We start from the raw sequence: 16,550 nt of genomic DNA, 5'->3' as shown, positions 1-16,550 counted from the left end.
ATCATTTAACATCGCCATCCTAACACTTGAATTGTGGCTGTAAATTTCTAGGGCTTCATGTAATCCAAGAACTACAACTTTAGAATTATATGAATGTGTTATCAACACATTATAAAATAGGTAACTTCTAGATATGTTTAGTGCCCAAGTGTTTTTCTAAAACAAAAAAGGCAGAAATATCAATCAAAATAAGAATGTAGACAAATCTCTCATCATCTTTTTGTACCTTTCCTGTTTTCTTCCTTATCCTCCATCCTCCATTTTCTTCTTTCAGCTGTAATATACAACTTCAGAAAAGAATACAGTTCCCCCTACACAGGTCTATTTCACATGCTTCTATGAAATCCTTTCTACGCAAAACTTACCTTACAAGAATATTCACCAGTGAAAAAGACTTTAATAGAATTCATTGTGTGTATCAACTACACTATATTTCATCTCTTGACTTGGCCATAGGAGACCTGATATCATGAATTGCAATACAAGGAATCTTCTTCTGATAATGCAATGACTCCCTCAGACTGTTGCTCCTTTTTTATTTTGCCTTTGATCAATGTGTCCAGGGTACAAATTATCTTGAAGTTATGCCACCCACTCTGCCCTCACCTTCTAGCATGGTAATTGTCCCTTCTTTCAATCATAAAGTTTAACTGGCTTTTAAAAAAAGATGTATCATTTTTCTATCTGTATTTTTTTTCACAATTCATGAAAGACAATACTTTTTGTTACTTCTTTCAACATTAAATTTTAATTTCACCCTATTTTGAATCCAGAGTTTCATTTAAACTTACAAAATTAAATGTGAGAGTTGAGGCTCTGCGAATGTAGACTAGAAGTGAAAGTTTCACAAGAAGTGACTTACCTGAATTTCTCTTGTAGCTTGGACTTAACTTTCCCATTATCAGACCACATCTTTCCCACTCTAAATATCTCCCATTTCTCTAAGTTCAGCCACCTCCTATAACGCTTTTAAATATGCTCTTGTGGTTTAGGATGTGCTGGAAAAATCATAATACAAAATGTGACTGAGGGGCTTTCCTGGTCCAGTGGTTAAGTAAGCCAGAAGGAAAAACACCAATACAGTATAATAACGCATATATATGGAATTTAGAAAGATGATAACAATAACCGTGTGTACGAGACAGCAAAATTGACGCTGATGTATAGAACAGTCTTATGGACTCTGTGGGAGAGGGAGAGGGTGGGAAGATTTGGGAGAATGGCATTGAAACATGTAAAATATCATGTATGAAACGAGATGCCAGTCCAGGTTCAATGCACGATACTGGATGCTTGGGGCTAGTGCACTGGGACGACCCAGAGGGATGGTATGGGGAGGGAGGAGGGAGGAGGGTTCAGGATGGGGAGCACATGTATACCTGTGATGGATTCATTTTGATATTTGGTAAAACTAATACAATTATGTAAAGTTTAAAAATAAAAAAAAAAAAAAGAATCCACACTTCCAGGGATTTTTCTGATGGTCCAGTGGTTAAGACTCCATGCTTTCACTGCAGGAGTCATGGGTTCAATCCCTGGTCAGGGAGCTAAGATCCCACATGCCAAAAAAATAAAAAGAATCCACACTCCCAAAGCAGGGAATGTGGGTTCCATCCCTGGTTGGGAACTATATGCCCACAGCCAAAAAGTAAATTTAAAAAAAAAAAAAGTGACTGAAAGAGCAGGTGGTTGGTCACTTCCTGCTTCTTGAGTCACTTTCTCATGTGGCTTCCTGATGCCACATTCATCTGCTTTCCCTTCTCACTCACTAGGTACCCTTCAGTCTCTTTTGCTGGATCCCTATCTTCTGATGTCTTTGTGATAAAACAGGCATCAGTCTGGGTACAAAATACCTTGAAGTTATACCACCCTGGTCGCAGTCCAGGTACCAAGCCCAGACCTCTTCTGCATCTACACTCACTCTCACTGGGATCTCATTGACCTCACTGTTTTAAACACAGTCTTCCAAATGTACATCTCCAGCCAAACTTCACCTCTAAACTTGGAATTTATTCAGCAGACTATTTGACATCTCTCAGTTCAGTTCAATTCAGTCACTCAGTCGTGTCCGACTCTTTGTGACCCCATGAATTGCAGCACACCAGGCCTCCCTGTCCATCATCAACTCCCGGAGTCTACCCAAACTCATGTGCATTGAGTCGGTGATGCCATCCAGCCATCTCATCCTCTGTCGTCCCCTTCTCCTCCTGCCCCCAATCCCTCCCAGTATCAGGGTCTTTTCCAATGAGTCAACTCTTCGCATGAGGTGGCCAAAGTACTGGAGTTTCAGCCTCAGCATCCATCAGTCCTTTCAATGAACACCCAGGACTGGTCTCCTTTAGGATGGACTGGTTGGATCTCCTTGCAGTCGAAGGGACTCTCAAGAGTTTTCTCCAGCATCACAGTTCAAAAGCATCAATTCTTCGGTGCTCAGCTTTCTTCACAGTCCAACTCTCACATCCATACGTGACCACTGGAAAAACCATAGCCTTGACTAGATGGACCTTTGTTGGCAAAGTAATGTCTCGTGCTTTTTAATATGCTGTCCAAGTTGGTCATAACTTTCCTTCCAATGAGTAAGTGTCTTTTAATTTCATGGCTGCAATCATTATCTGCAGTGATTTTGGAGCCCCCAAAAATAGTCTGCCACTGTTTCCACTGTTTTCCCATCCATTTCCCATGAACTGATGGGACCAGATGCCATGATCTTAGTTTTCTGAATGTTGAATTTTAAGCCAACTTTTTCACTCTCCTCTTTCACTTGACATCTCTAGGTATAGGTAATTTTTTAATCTGATTTTTATTTTCAAAATATATAATGCATTTCCATGAATACAAGCTCAAACCTATAGTTTAACAAGGTATATTCAGAGAATTCTCACTTCTATCCATCTATTCCTTTCTCCCTCCACCCACAGGTAACCACTTTTACTAGCCCTGGAATTATGTTGCCAATGTTTCTTTTGCAGACAGAACTACATATGGACAAACAAACTGAAACAAGTAAGATTAACTGTATATCAAGTGGTGATATAATCACTGACAAAATAATTCTTTCTAGTGGCTTTAGAACATGGTATTTTGACCATCTGACCTAAGTAGAATAAACTCTAAGGACAAACACCCTGCTTCAACGGAAGTTTATACTTCAATCGGTATTCTTACTGTCAGTGGTAATATCAGTATTATTATATTTAAATTAAATTTGTATATTGTAGAATACACATTTCAGGACCACATTTTACACACTGTAGAATATATATATTGAAACTGTATATGTTGTAGGATAGAACAAATAATAAATAACTACATAAGAAAGAAATGAACATTAAAAAGGCTTAAAAGTAATGACAAATCCATAACAGTAAGCATTACTAGTGCCCACATTTTTGTTTCTAAACATCACTCCCCACAAAAAGGAACCAAGGGTCATTAGAGGAATAACTGATTACTTGGGGAGGAAAATATACAAAATGAACCTGAACATCTCATAACAGCAAGGAAGCTACTGAAGATTAATGAGGTCATGTCAATGGGGCACAAGAGGAACATAAGAGGGTTTCCATCGACCAAAGATTAAAATTTTGTCTATCTAAGAGGGTAAAGACTGCAACTGTTTGAAACACACAGAATATATAAACCCTTAAGTTTAAAAGGATACAAAAATCAATCACTCCGTCTGTCTGTCTCATTCAGTTCAGATCAGTTCAGTCGCTCAGTCATGTCCGACTCTTTGTGACCCCATGAATCGCAGCACGCCAGGCCTCCCTGTCCATCACCAACTCCCGGAATTTACATAAACTCATGTCCATCGAGTCGGTGATACCATCCAGCCATCTCATCCTCTGTCGTCCCCTTCTCCTCCTGCCCCCAATCCCTCCCAGCATCAGGGTCTTTTCCAATGAGTCAACTCTTCGCATGAGGTGGCCAAAGTACTGGAGTTTCAGCCTCAGCATCAGTCCTTCCAATGAACACCCAGGACTGATCTCCTTCAGTTCAGTCACTCAGTCGTGTCCGACTCTTTGCGACCCCATGAATCACAGCACGCCAGGCCTCCCTGTCCATAACCAACTCCCGGAGTTCACCCAGACTCATATCCATCGAGTCAGTGATGCCATCCAGCCATCTCATCCTCTGTCGTCCCCTTCTCCTCTTGCCCCCAATCCCTCCCAGCATCAGAGTCTTTTCCAATGAGTCAATTCTTCACATGAGGTGGCCAAAGTACTGGAGTTTCAGCTTTAACATCATTCCTTCCAAAGAAATCCCAGGGCTGATCTCCTTCAGAATGGATTGGTTGGATCTCCTTGCAGTCCAAGGGACTCCCAAGAGTCTTCTCCAACACCACAGTTCAAAACCATCAATTCTCCGGCACTCAGCTTTCTTCACAGTCCAACTCTCACATCCATACATGACCACAGGAAAAACCATAGCCTTGACTAGACGGACCTTTGTTGGCAAAGTAATGTCTCTGCTATTGAATATGCCATCTAGGTTGGACATAACTTTCCTTCCAAGGAGTAAGCGTCTTTTAATTTCGTGGCTGCAGTCACCATCTGCAGTGATTTTGGAGCCCAAAAAAATAAAGTCTGACACTGTTTCCACTGTTTCCCATGAAGTGATGGGACCGGATGACATGATCTTCGTTTTCTGAATGTTGAGCTTCAAGCCAACTTTTTCACTCTCCACTTTCACTTTCATCAAGAGGCTTTTGAGTTCCTCTTCACTTTCTGCCATAAGGGTGGTATCATCTGCATATCTGAGGTTACTGATATTTCTCCTGGCAATCTTGATTCCAGCTTGTGTTTCTTCCAGTCCAGCGTTTCTCATGATGTACTCTGCATATGAGCTAAATAAGCAGGGTGATAATATACAGCCTTGATGTAGTCCTTTTCCTATTTGGAACCAGTCTGTTGTTTCATGTCTCTTGGTCACCACTAAATGCAACCAGGGTATCAACTCCTTACTCTGAAATTAACATTTAAAGGGAAAGAATTAAATATTTATCCTATCTATCCTAGGTAAATTCCTTTTCAGAGTAACCAAATAGCCTAGTTAAGGAAAAAGTTTTCCTTAAAAAAATTCCAGTTAAGGTGGCAAGAGGGACAGAGTTAGAAAACCACCTGTTTGCTACTTCCAAAAAAATAACTAAAGAAATGACCATTCATAGGTGAAACAATTAGATAAAAATTTAAAAAAAAATAGATTAAAGATTCTAATGCAAGACCTGAAACCATAAAACTCCTAGAAGAAAACCAAGGGGGTAAGCTCCCTGACATTGGTTCTGGCAATGATTTTTAATATTTCACATAAAAAGGAAATTCAACAAAAGCAAAACTAAGCAAGTAGGACCACACTAAACTAAAAAGCTTCCACTCAGCAAAAGAAGCCATCAACAAAATGAAAAGGAAACCTGCAGAACGGAGGAAAATATTTGCAAATCATGTATCTAATAAGAAGTTACTATCCAAAAGATATAAAGAACTCATAAACTAAATACCAAAAATATCTGATTAAAATATAGGCAGACGAACTAAATAGACATTTCCCAAAGAAGACATAAAAATGAGCAACAGGTACATGAAAAGACAGTCAACATCATTAACCATCAGGGAAATGAAATCAAAACCACAATAAAATATCACCTCACACTGTTAGAATGGCTGTAATAAAAAAGACAAGAGATGTGTTGATAAGGATGTGGAGAAAAGAAGTTGGGCTCTATTGGAGGGAATGTAAATTGGTGCAGCCACTGTAGAAAACATTATAAAGGTTGCTCAAAGAAACTAAAAATACAACCACCAGAGGATCCAGCAATTCCCATTCAAGGTACATATCTGAAGGAAACAAAATCACTAACTCAAAGACATATCTGTATCACCGTGTTCACTGTAGCATTATTTACAACAGCCAAAACATAGCAACGACCTAAGTGCCCGTCAATGAATGAATGGATTGAATGGATACTGTGATAAACATGTGTACACACACACACACACACACACACACAGGAATAGTATTCAGCCATAAAAAAGGAAATCTTGCCATTTTTACAACATGGATAGACCATGAGGATTTTATGCTAAGTGAAATAAGTCATACAAAGAAAGATAAATATCGTATGATCTTACTTATATGTGGCATTTTAAAAAACAAACTCAGAAACAGATTACATTGGGGCTGCCAGAGGGAGATAGAGGTGAAAATGGGTAAAGGCGTTCAAAAACTATAAACTCCCAGTTATACGTTCTTCCCAGGATGTAATACACAGCATGACGATTACAGCTAACAAGATGGTATTATATATTCAAAAGCTGCTAAGAGAGAAAACCTTAAAAGTTCTCATTACAAGAAAAAATATTTATAGCTATGTGAGGAGAGGGATGTTATCTAAACTACTGTGGTAATCATTTTGCAATATACACATATATCAAATCATTTTGCTGTACACCTTAAAATACTACAGTGCTACATGTCAATCACATCTCAGTAAAACTGGGGGTGGGCTGGTAATGGGAAACTTCTGAATGTAGAGACTGGGCTTTCTGACTGTTGATTTAAATTCAAATCCACTGCTGACGCCTAGTGTCACTAAAGACAGAGAACCACACATGTCCAGATAAATAGCATATAAACTTTACAGCACCACCTATATTGTCCAAAAGACAGAACCTGAATCCAATGGACGTTTGACAGCTAACTCCCAGTTTCAGTTCAGTCGCTCAGTCGTGTCCGACTCTTCGAGACCCCATGAATCGCAGCACGCCAGGCCTCCCTGTCCATCACCAACTCAAAACAGGGGATAAAGAAACTCATTAAGTATTCCAAAAAGAAAGAAACAATCAAATGCAGAACACAGATACACCAGGTGATAAATTACCAAATTTATTCAACACATCAAAGGTATGGGGGGAAAGGGAGATTCAAAACAACTTTGAGATTCTGTCAGAAGGAATAGCTAAGAATTATTTACATCCTAATTAGAAGAATCAAACTCTAAAAAGACATATTTGAGACAATCAAGGAAATTTGAAAATGAACTCACTAGTGAACGAGACTATGGGATTATTGTTAATTTTGTTAGGTAAGATAACAGAATTGTGATTATGTAAGAAAATAACCATATTTTTACAGCTTCCTTCTGTGATATGTTGATACATGAAACACACACAGAAAATCTTGAAAACTGTCAATTCTGAGCAGTAGGTGTAAAGGGGTTCATTTTACTTTTCTATTTATGTACATGTTTGAAAGCTTTCATAATAATACCTATTTACTGGCAAACTCACATTAACAATCAAAGCTCTAATTAATTTAACACTGCTGCTACTGCTAAGTCACTTCAGTCGTGTCCGACTCTGTGTGACCCCATAGAGGGCAGCCACCAGGCTCCCCCATCCCTGGGAGTCTCCAGGCAAGAACACTAGAGTGGGTTGCCATTTCCCTCTCCAATGCATGAAAGTGAAAAGTGAAAGTGAAGTCGCTCAGTCATGTCCGACTCTTAGCGACCCAATGGACTGCAGCCTACCAGGCTCTTCTGTCCATGGGATTTTCCAGGCAAAGTACTGGAGTGGGGTGCCATTGCCTTCTCCTAATTTAACACTAACTTTTCTTTTACCCCAACCAGGGCCTGCCACAAGCTGTCCTCTTAGGCAAGATTCTTTGAAAATGACTTCAGGTAACATCCCTATTGTGAGTGCCATAGCTGGCTCTTGGGGCTCACTTCCCTTTGCACAGCATCACCAGGCACATCCCTCCACCCTGCTGAGTTCTCTTGGTAACATTTTTGCTTCTGTCCTCAACCACAAATCAGACTCTCCAAGCAGAGCTGAAGCCCTTCCCACCACATTCAAGAAGAGCCACAAACTCAGATGGTAAAGAATCTGCCTGCAACGTAGGAGACCCAGGTTTGATCCCTAAATTGGGAAAATCCCCTGGGGAAGGGAATGGCAACCCACTCCAGTATTCTTGCCCAGAGAATCCCATGGACAGAGAAGCCTGGCAGGCTACAGCCCATGGGTTGCAAAGAGTCAGACACAACTGATCGATTAACACACATACACACAGATACACACAAGATGGGATAGTCACAGCACTTCCACGGATTTCCAATATAAATTCTCTCCAGAAAATCCTCTCTCGGACTTAACTCTTTTACTTTATATGAAGAAATTTTAAAATTATCCAATTAGTTTCTGTTATCTTCTTTGAAATTCTGAGTCCTGATAATTTCTCGCAACTCACTTTGACATTTGATATACAACTTCTTTGGTGCCTCAGTTGAAAATTCCTACTTGTGAAAAATGCAGGGTACAACAGAAACGACCACAACACTGTAAATCAACTATACGCTAATAAAATTAATTTTAAATAAATAATTAAAATGTAAAAATGCATGAATATATTGCCATCAGGAGGTCAAATTGGCTCTAACAATGAAGTGGTTATTAAGATTACATGAATAAATTTATGTGAACATATGTTCCAAATCATAAAGTGAATGTCGCTCAGTTGTGTCCAACTCTTTGCGACCCCATAGACTATACAGTCCATGGGATTCTCCAGGCTGGAATACTGGAGGGGGTAGCCTTCCCCAGGGGATCTTCCCAACCCATGGATGGGACCCAGGTCTCCCGTATTGCAGGTGGATTCTTTACCAGCTGAGCCACAAGGGAAGCCCAAATCATGAGGCCCTAAGCAAATACATCGAGTTTTTTCAAAAGAGCTTAAAATATTTTGCCTCATCCAAAATTAGACAAATTCGTTCAAATGTCAATTTATTTCATAAAGTACATCAGACCCTTTCAGAAAATTACTTAAGGTTTCAGATAAATACACAAGTGTACACATACACAACAGAATTAGTGATATCTGACAAACTACACATTAGTGAACTGAACACGTCTTTTACTTAAAGCCCAACTTTCAATCAAATAATCTATGAACTGCCCTCCTTAACAAAATAACATTTTAAAGCTCTGTAGTTTACCTTAGAAGAATAAATAAATTTATCTCATTTTGTCAATTCAACCATATCATTTAGATGAATGCCTACCGAAAGGACAGAAGTCATCAGAAAATTGAATTCAGCGTGCATCATGTAATATACAATCACACCTTTTATTTTAGCATATCCTAGAAAGGTCACGCATTATGCCAGCCATTACCATACTTCCCATCTTAAGAAAACCTACAGCCACTAGTGAAGGAGAAGTCATTGGTCGCAAACTGTCCTTTTATTTTGTTTTATCACAGTTTGGTTGTATTAAATGAATTATAATTGGCAAAGATCTGGGCTTTGTAGGCAGCACTAGTGGTAAAGAACCCACCTGCCAAGGCAGGAGACATAAGAGAAGTGGATTCAATCCCTAAGTCAGGAAGATCCCCTGCAGGAGGGTAGGGCAACCCACTCTAGTATTCTTGCCTGGAGAATCCCCATGGACAGAGGAGCCTAGTGGGCTACAGTTCATAGGAGGAGGGTAGGGCAACCCACTCTAGTATTCTTGCCTGGAGAATCCCCATGGACAGAGGAGCCTAGTGGGCTACAGTTCATAGGAGGAGGGTAGGGCAACCCACTCTAGTATTCTTGCCTGGAGAATCCCCATGGACAGAGGAGCCTAGTGGGCTACAGTTCATAGGAGGAGGGTAGGGCAACCCACTCTAGTATTCTTGCCTGGAGAATCCCCATGGACAGAGGAGCCTAGTGGGCTACAGTTCATAGGAGGAGGGTAGGGCAACCCACTCTAGTATTCTTGCCTGGAGAATCCCCATGGACAGAGGAGCCTAGTGGGCTACAGTTCATAGGAGGAGGGTAGGGCAACCCACTCTAGTATTCTTGCCTGGAGAATCCCCATGGACAGAGGAGCCTAGTGGGCTACAGTTCATAGGGTTGCAAAGAGTTAGAAACAACTGAAACGACTTAGCACACACACAATTGGCAGAGATCTATGCAAGTAGAGTTCTAAGTGATAAAACTTCAGGTCACACCTCAATCATCTGCCTTATATGGCGACACTGAGCTTAACAGGATGTATAGAAGGGATAAAGTTCTTCTAATGCATCCTGGCTATTTTATTCACCTCTCTATTGACCCAGCAATTCCACTCCTTACCAGGAGAACTGAAAGCATTTATTCACACAAAAACTTGTACACAAACTTGTCCATAATATAATAGTTAAAAATTAGAAACAATCTCAATATCCATCAATTGATGAATGGATAAACAAAAAGCAGTATATTCACAGAATGGAATTATTCAGCCATAAAAAAGAACAAAGTACTTTACGTGTACAAACACACTACCACGTGACGAACCTTGTAAATATCAGGTAAGTGACAGAAGGCAGACACAAAAGGCCATGTACTGGATGACTCCATGTATATAACATGTCTAAAAGAGGCACATCTATAGGGACAGAAAGTAGACTGGTTGCCAAAGACTTGAGAGTGGGGAGAGAACAGGAAGTGATGGTGAATGGAAACAGGATTTCTTTTGAGGTGATGAAAATGTTCTGGAATGATAATGGTTAACAACGGCACAAATTTGTAAATATATTAAGTGACACTGAATTGTCTACTTTGAAAGGTGAATTTTTTTTTTTTTGGTAAGTGAATTATATCTCAATTAAAAAAAAATTCATACCACCATACATTCAGTCATCTTTTTCTCTTCTGTCAACAAGTTGATCTAATGTGTATCTGGAACAAGACAGCCCGATCATTCTTACCTGTGCACCTTTGATCCAAGACATTCCCCAGGCCTTTCTCTCTACCCCTCAGCACTCCCTCTCCTTTACCACTCTTCAAAGTGCAGATCAAGGGCCCCTGTTTCCAGGACACTTTCCATCCTGAGTTAACTAGTCTGCCAGAGGACAGGTAAACCTTTGATTCATTCCTAGTCATCAACACTGGTGAATGCAGTTGAACAATATACAAACCACTCTATTTATAGCTGCAGATAGGGCTTTTTCTTTATATCACAGACTGGAAATATAAGATCATGCAGTCCTTTCCTATATGTTCTCAATTATAATGATCACTTACAAGGCTTGTATCTAATACATGCCTTCTTTCAGTTAAACATTCTTTGAAAAATGAGTAATGTATTAATTTACTTCCAAATAATTACATAAGTATAACTTTGCAAAAACAGGATTGTATTAAAAGATGAGCTAAATTGAATTACTGTCCCATGACATGGATTAAAGGATAATATTATTCCAATTATCCTAACAAAAGGATTATCATAATATACAGTGGCTTTTTCAGAGGGATATCAGTATATGCATGAAATATACTAATAGCACCCCAATAATCAGAATTCATGACTAAAGAAGCTTACAAAATCTTATTTCCAACTAGCATACAAATACAAGCCCTTGAATTGTTTATACAATATGCCTCAGAGCACTTGTTTATTTGTTGTAACACTTAAGAAAAAAAATATTTTCTCTTTAAACATACTCTTCTTTCTTGCAGAAAGGGGCAAAGTCAATATAAATAATTAAGAATTGCTTCTTCTTTGTTAATTTTGAGTCACCTTCCTCAATTAATTCCAACATATTAATATATACCCTTTGTTTACTGCACATACTGCATGCAGAAATAAACTATTAAGAGCACCACACAATGCCTTTTTGAAGTTGCATCTGATTTGAAGCTATTCAGCATCTTTCAACCTGTGCCCCACTTCAATAATGACTATTTAATAATTACAATCATCCCCTTATTAGCTTGGCATTTCATTTTCCATGCCCTATGGCACCCTACAGTTGAAGGCAAGGAAAACTCTCTGTTGATTAGTTATTTAAGACCAGCAACAATAACTATGCTGGAGAGAAGGCTACTTGGGAGAGGATTACATAAGAACTGGACTCAACAGCTTCAGACAGAGAGCAGCAAATTATAAACCCAAGTACTTCGTTGCATGTAAGCAAATTGGCTAGCTGAAATGCTAATTGCCTTTCAGCAAAACTAAAGACAGACAGGGGACCTTGTGCTTCAGAGAATGAAATGCATTTTTACTCCACTTCTGCACTATTGTCTTGCTGAAATCTATTCATAAAGGTAGCTCTTTCCCTAACCTTTAAATTGTGGGAATTTTATTTAGCCCCTACCACCACCACTAATGTGCTGATGTGCCAAGACTGGAACAGATGGTTGGACTTAAGCCATGTTAAGCCCTTAATAAAGTAAAGCATGAAAGAATGCTACTCCCAAATACATAGTACAAATCAAGAAAACATGCCCAGGGAAAAGGAATTTAAATGACACATAAATTTATGAAATGCAAATAATCAAATAATCTTTAAAACTAACATTTACAATGTAAAGACATTCAAATGCATAGAGAGAGAGCTGGCATTGTCTCTCTCAAATAGAACCTCCCGCCTTCCTTTATAACTAATAATTTTGCATTAGTTCAAAACTCATGGATGGACCACTATCCCAACAGTCAGTTTGACTTCTTTAGATGAAAGGCAGTCCATTCTGAGTTTTCAGAATCCTGAATAAATGAATGAGAAATTGCCCTCTCAGCATCCTGCCCCTACTCGGAGGGATAGGCAGACTTATGCCTGACTGCACCAGAAAGGGCCCCGTGACCACCTGCCCAACAGCTGTGGGAGGGACTTGGTGTGGAACATTTTAAAGTGTATAGTGTGTCACAGTGGAGTCAGAAAACACAGCCTTTGTATTACCACAGCCTCCTGTGTCCCAGTTCCACCCTCCTCTCCTCTGCCACACCTCTTATCAGGACCACAGAGCTCTGTTGCTCTGGCTTCCTGTGTGGCCGGACATCCTGACATATCAGAGAATCCTCCATACATTCAAAGATGCCTTCTGTCCCCCAAGTCCTGCCCGCTGAAGGGAAAAAAACAGACGTGCATTATGTGGCAAAATCAACTCTCTGTACTACTTCATTCTGCATGAGAGGGCAAGAGTCCAGTTTATTAGCAACATGCTTATCTTCATTTTTCAGCAAACATCTTTGTTTATAGAACAGTTGAGTGAGAGAATACTAAGACTAAATAGAGCTTTAAACCATCAACGGTTTAAATAAATAATTCAGCTCTCACTCTGATTAGGCAGGAGTTAATAGAAGGAAGACATCTCTCCAACTGGATAGGATAGTCACCAAAACCTTTGGACAGTGGAGTTCCTGGTGATTTTTTTTTTTCCCTGTACCGTTTGAATTTTCTACATGAATTTGTATTAACAACTGGAAAAAAGTTATCTGCAAGTTAGAGAGATGTGTACACTCAACTGTGTGTAATACTTAGCTGTGTGATTTTTTTCCCCCCCACGAAATCAGGGAAATGCTCATCCATCTCCATGGTAACATACTATTTACATTTGATAGTAAAATTAAATAATCATCACCCAAGCAGCTTAATATGCTTTCTGAGCATGTATCAATTGTCTAGTTGCTCTGTACACGAAGCCAAAGTGGTGATGGCACAGTGATTTCACTGTGCAAACCCTGGATCTAGTGCATCCAAACCAGATCCAAACTCTGGACCCTTGTCACAGGTAAACAGGTGACAAAGCCAGTTACTCAATGTATCACTTTGCCAAATCCTACAGATATTAGAGAAATACAAAAGATAGTCACTGTCCTCAAAGGTTCTGTGGCCTAACTGGGGTCACCTTGCAATTTTCAATAACAGTAGGTCAGCAATATTAAAAAGGGCATGAGGCAGCATTTGGTTGAGAGGCAATAAACTAAACACTTATCCGTTAACATGCTTCTCACTTATTTGTTTCTGGGAATATACAGATCTACAGTCATAAATGGGAAAACAGAATATGTGACTTTAAGTGAGTCTCTTAACTTAGAAAGTTCCAGTTTTCCCAAATATAAAATAAAAGGGATTAGTCTAGTTTGGCTGCAAGCCTCCTCCCAGTGCTTGAGGATTTCAATGCCATGTTCACAGTCTATGAATCTCTGAGCAATAAAGGATCACACACCTAATCTGAGTTAAAATGTGTTTTCTTTGTGGAGCTTTCCAGAGCATAGATCTTTCTGCTTCAGTTTCTTCATCTGCAAATCAAATAATATTTGCCAAGTAAACACAAAGTCCATATAGTGGACTTTCGAAAAATGTGGCATACTATTATCACTCATCATGGGAATATGTACAAAAGAGTTTAGTCACAGCTGATTCTTCTGTGAACACTTTTTCTTTGCGCGTGCCAAGGCCAATGATACCTCTAACTAGAAAGATATCTGAACTTTTTGTAACTTTTGTGTAACCCTGCTAAGTCACTTCAGTCGTGTCCAACTCTGTGCAACCCCATAGACGGCAGCCCACCAGGCTCCGCTGTCCCTGGGATTCTCTAGGCAAGAACACTGGAGTGGGTTGCCATTTCCTTCTCCAAAGGAGGAAGTGTAACCCTAGCCTCCCTAATATCATTTCTATCCATGATTATCACAAAAGTATTTGTGTTCCAAATATACCTTATGTTCTCATTTTCTGACAATGAATATAATTAGCACTCAATATTTGATAAGTATATATACAACACAAACTATAACTGTTATTAAAATATAATAAAGGTGTAGCTAATTCATCATTTCTATATTTGATGATATTAAAACTCCATGTGTTTCGTAATTTACCTTCACCTCCATTACGGACTTACATTCTAGTCTACAGTTATTTACATTACCTAGCCTATAATTATTGGCATTATCGTTAAACTGGGTAATACTATTTAATTTACATCTTGTTGTGAGTGTTAAATAATCTACATAAAGGGCTTCTCAGAATTCATTAGATAGCAAGCATTCAATACTGGGCAACTGCTATCGTCACTCGTCATGGAAACAGGAACATGGACCAATTTGGGTCATACTTATTTCTAGTGTATACATTTTGGTTACTCCTTTTTTAAAAGTTATAATCTTGAGATATTTCATTTCTAGCTGAATTAAGTATTTTCAAGCACCTAGTCCAATCCCTTTACTTTATAAATGAAGAAACTAAGGCACAGAAGGGTAAACGAATGTCCAAAGTCACTGTATTAATGGCAGTGCCAGGACGTTGTATCTAAACACAAATATTTAAAATGTTTTACTGCAACACAGTTCAAGGTGTATTTGGCATTTCCCTACAGACTAGGAAATAACCCCAAAAAAAACAGATTGCTGGAGTTCATTTGTATCCTTACTAGATACAGAACATCTTTTTTTCCTTTTATATTTTTTACGGTTCTATCTGGCTCTTTTGATAAATGACACATTGAGGAGGAAAAAGAACTTTAGTAATATAAGGTAATAACTTCAGCAAGTATTTACATTTAATGTTGAATGTATTAAAGCACATTTTTGAGCTTTATTGTCAATAATTATGCATCCTTAAGATCTGATATCAGTAATCTCTAAAACAGTGTACAGCTAACATATAAACACATTACACACATTTTTAAAGGCTGTGGATTCTGTGAAACGTGAAAAGATGGTTTAAAAGAAGAGTTACGCAGAATAAGTAAACACGGCACCTTCACACCAGCTTTTCCGCTTGATAAAAACTGCCATAATTTCTTAAGTTTTGGTTTCAAGGAAAAAAAATCAATTTTGAAATAACTTAAAACATTAAAAATGGGTAAGTTTTTAATACACATTATTCTACAGTTCCAGGCGAATTCCTACTTTCCTGAAATCAATTCCCTGAAAGTTCTTCGACTGTAGCGGTTTTGGAACCTAAAGACTCTTTCCATTTATCTCAACCTTCCCGTTATTATTATCTAATGCGCGCCTTAGACAGATCTAGAGATCACTTGTTTTTCAAGCAGACTGTTTAAAACTCAAGCCAGAATTCAAGTTTCAAACAGGCAGAAAGAGAAGAAAACTTTTATTTCCCTCCGCTCGCTCGCTTCCCACCTTCCGTGAGATGAGGCGGCTTCGGCAGGGGCGGGTGGGGGAACGCCACGCCAGCTGCCCCGCCGGGACTGCAGGCGGTGTGGCCGCGGGCGGCACGCCTGGATAAGCCGCAGCGCATGGCTCGCTCGCCGCCCACACCACCAGCAACAGGTGCGGGCGACCCACCGCGCACGGCCGGGATGCTGCGGCGCTCCCGCGGGCCACCCCGAGGCTCGCAGGACCACCCCGCAGAGCCACCGCCTACCTGGCCCCGGGGACACCGACATCCGCGCGCGCCCTGAGGTCCCCGCCGAGCCTCCCTTCGCCCGATCCTCGCTCCGCCTCCCGCTCGCGTCCGCACACTTCGCCCGGTGCTGCCAAGTCTCTCTCCCGCGGTCGCATCAGGAAGGTGGCTCCATCCTCCCCCGCTCACCCTCCCCTCGGCCTCCTCCAGCTGCTCCAATCGGACACGCGGCTCCCCGGGCTGCGCTCACCTGACCAGCGGAGCGGGGGTGGCCGCCCAAGACGAAGCGCCCTCGTCTGCGCAGCGGGCCGCCAGGTCCGGCCCTCCGGCGACCGGAACACCCTGCCGTGGCCGTCCCTAATGGACTCTTCCAGCAGCTAGGCGCCCTAGCTGACCTGCCGGCGCGCAGCAACGCGCACATCCTGCAGCTGCAGCGCATCTCAGAC

General features: G+C 40.3%; 1 protein-coding gene across 5 annotated transcripts in view; it reads right to left on the bottom strand.

Moving 5' to 3' along the window:
- ADGRV1 (adhesion G protein-coupled receptor V1) overlaps positions 1–16,335 on the bottom strand; it is a 542,962-nt gene extending 526,627 nt beyond the window's left edge. For 3 of the 5 annotated variants that reach the window (XR_015168196.1, XR_015168195.1, XM_086413045.1), the window contains exon 1: positions 16,126–16,335. Coding sequence is in view for 2 of the 5 variants with exons in the window: in XM_086413045.1 (XP_086269171.1) it covers positions 16,126–16,147 (22 nt within the window). In the remaining 3 variants the exon portion in view is untranslated. The remainder of the gene's footprint in view (positions 1–16,125) is intronic. The other 2 variants (XR_015168194.1, XM_086413040.1) reach the window with 2 other exon arrangements.
- Between the last annotated feature and the right edge of the window lie 215 nt (positions 16,336–16,550).

Source organism: Bos grunniens, chromosome 7 (assembly GCF_055505025.1).
Source record: "Bos grunniens cultivar Pamir isolate PY7600 chromosome 7, Bosgru_T2T1.0, whole genome shotgun sequence".
In the NCBI taxonomy this organism is placed as follows: domain Eukaryota; kingdom Metazoa; phylum Chordata; class Mammalia; order Artiodactyla; family Bovidae; genus Bos; species Bos grunniens.
Note: the sequence above shows the minus strand (reverse complement) of the source record. Positions and strands in the feature narration are given on the sequence as shown.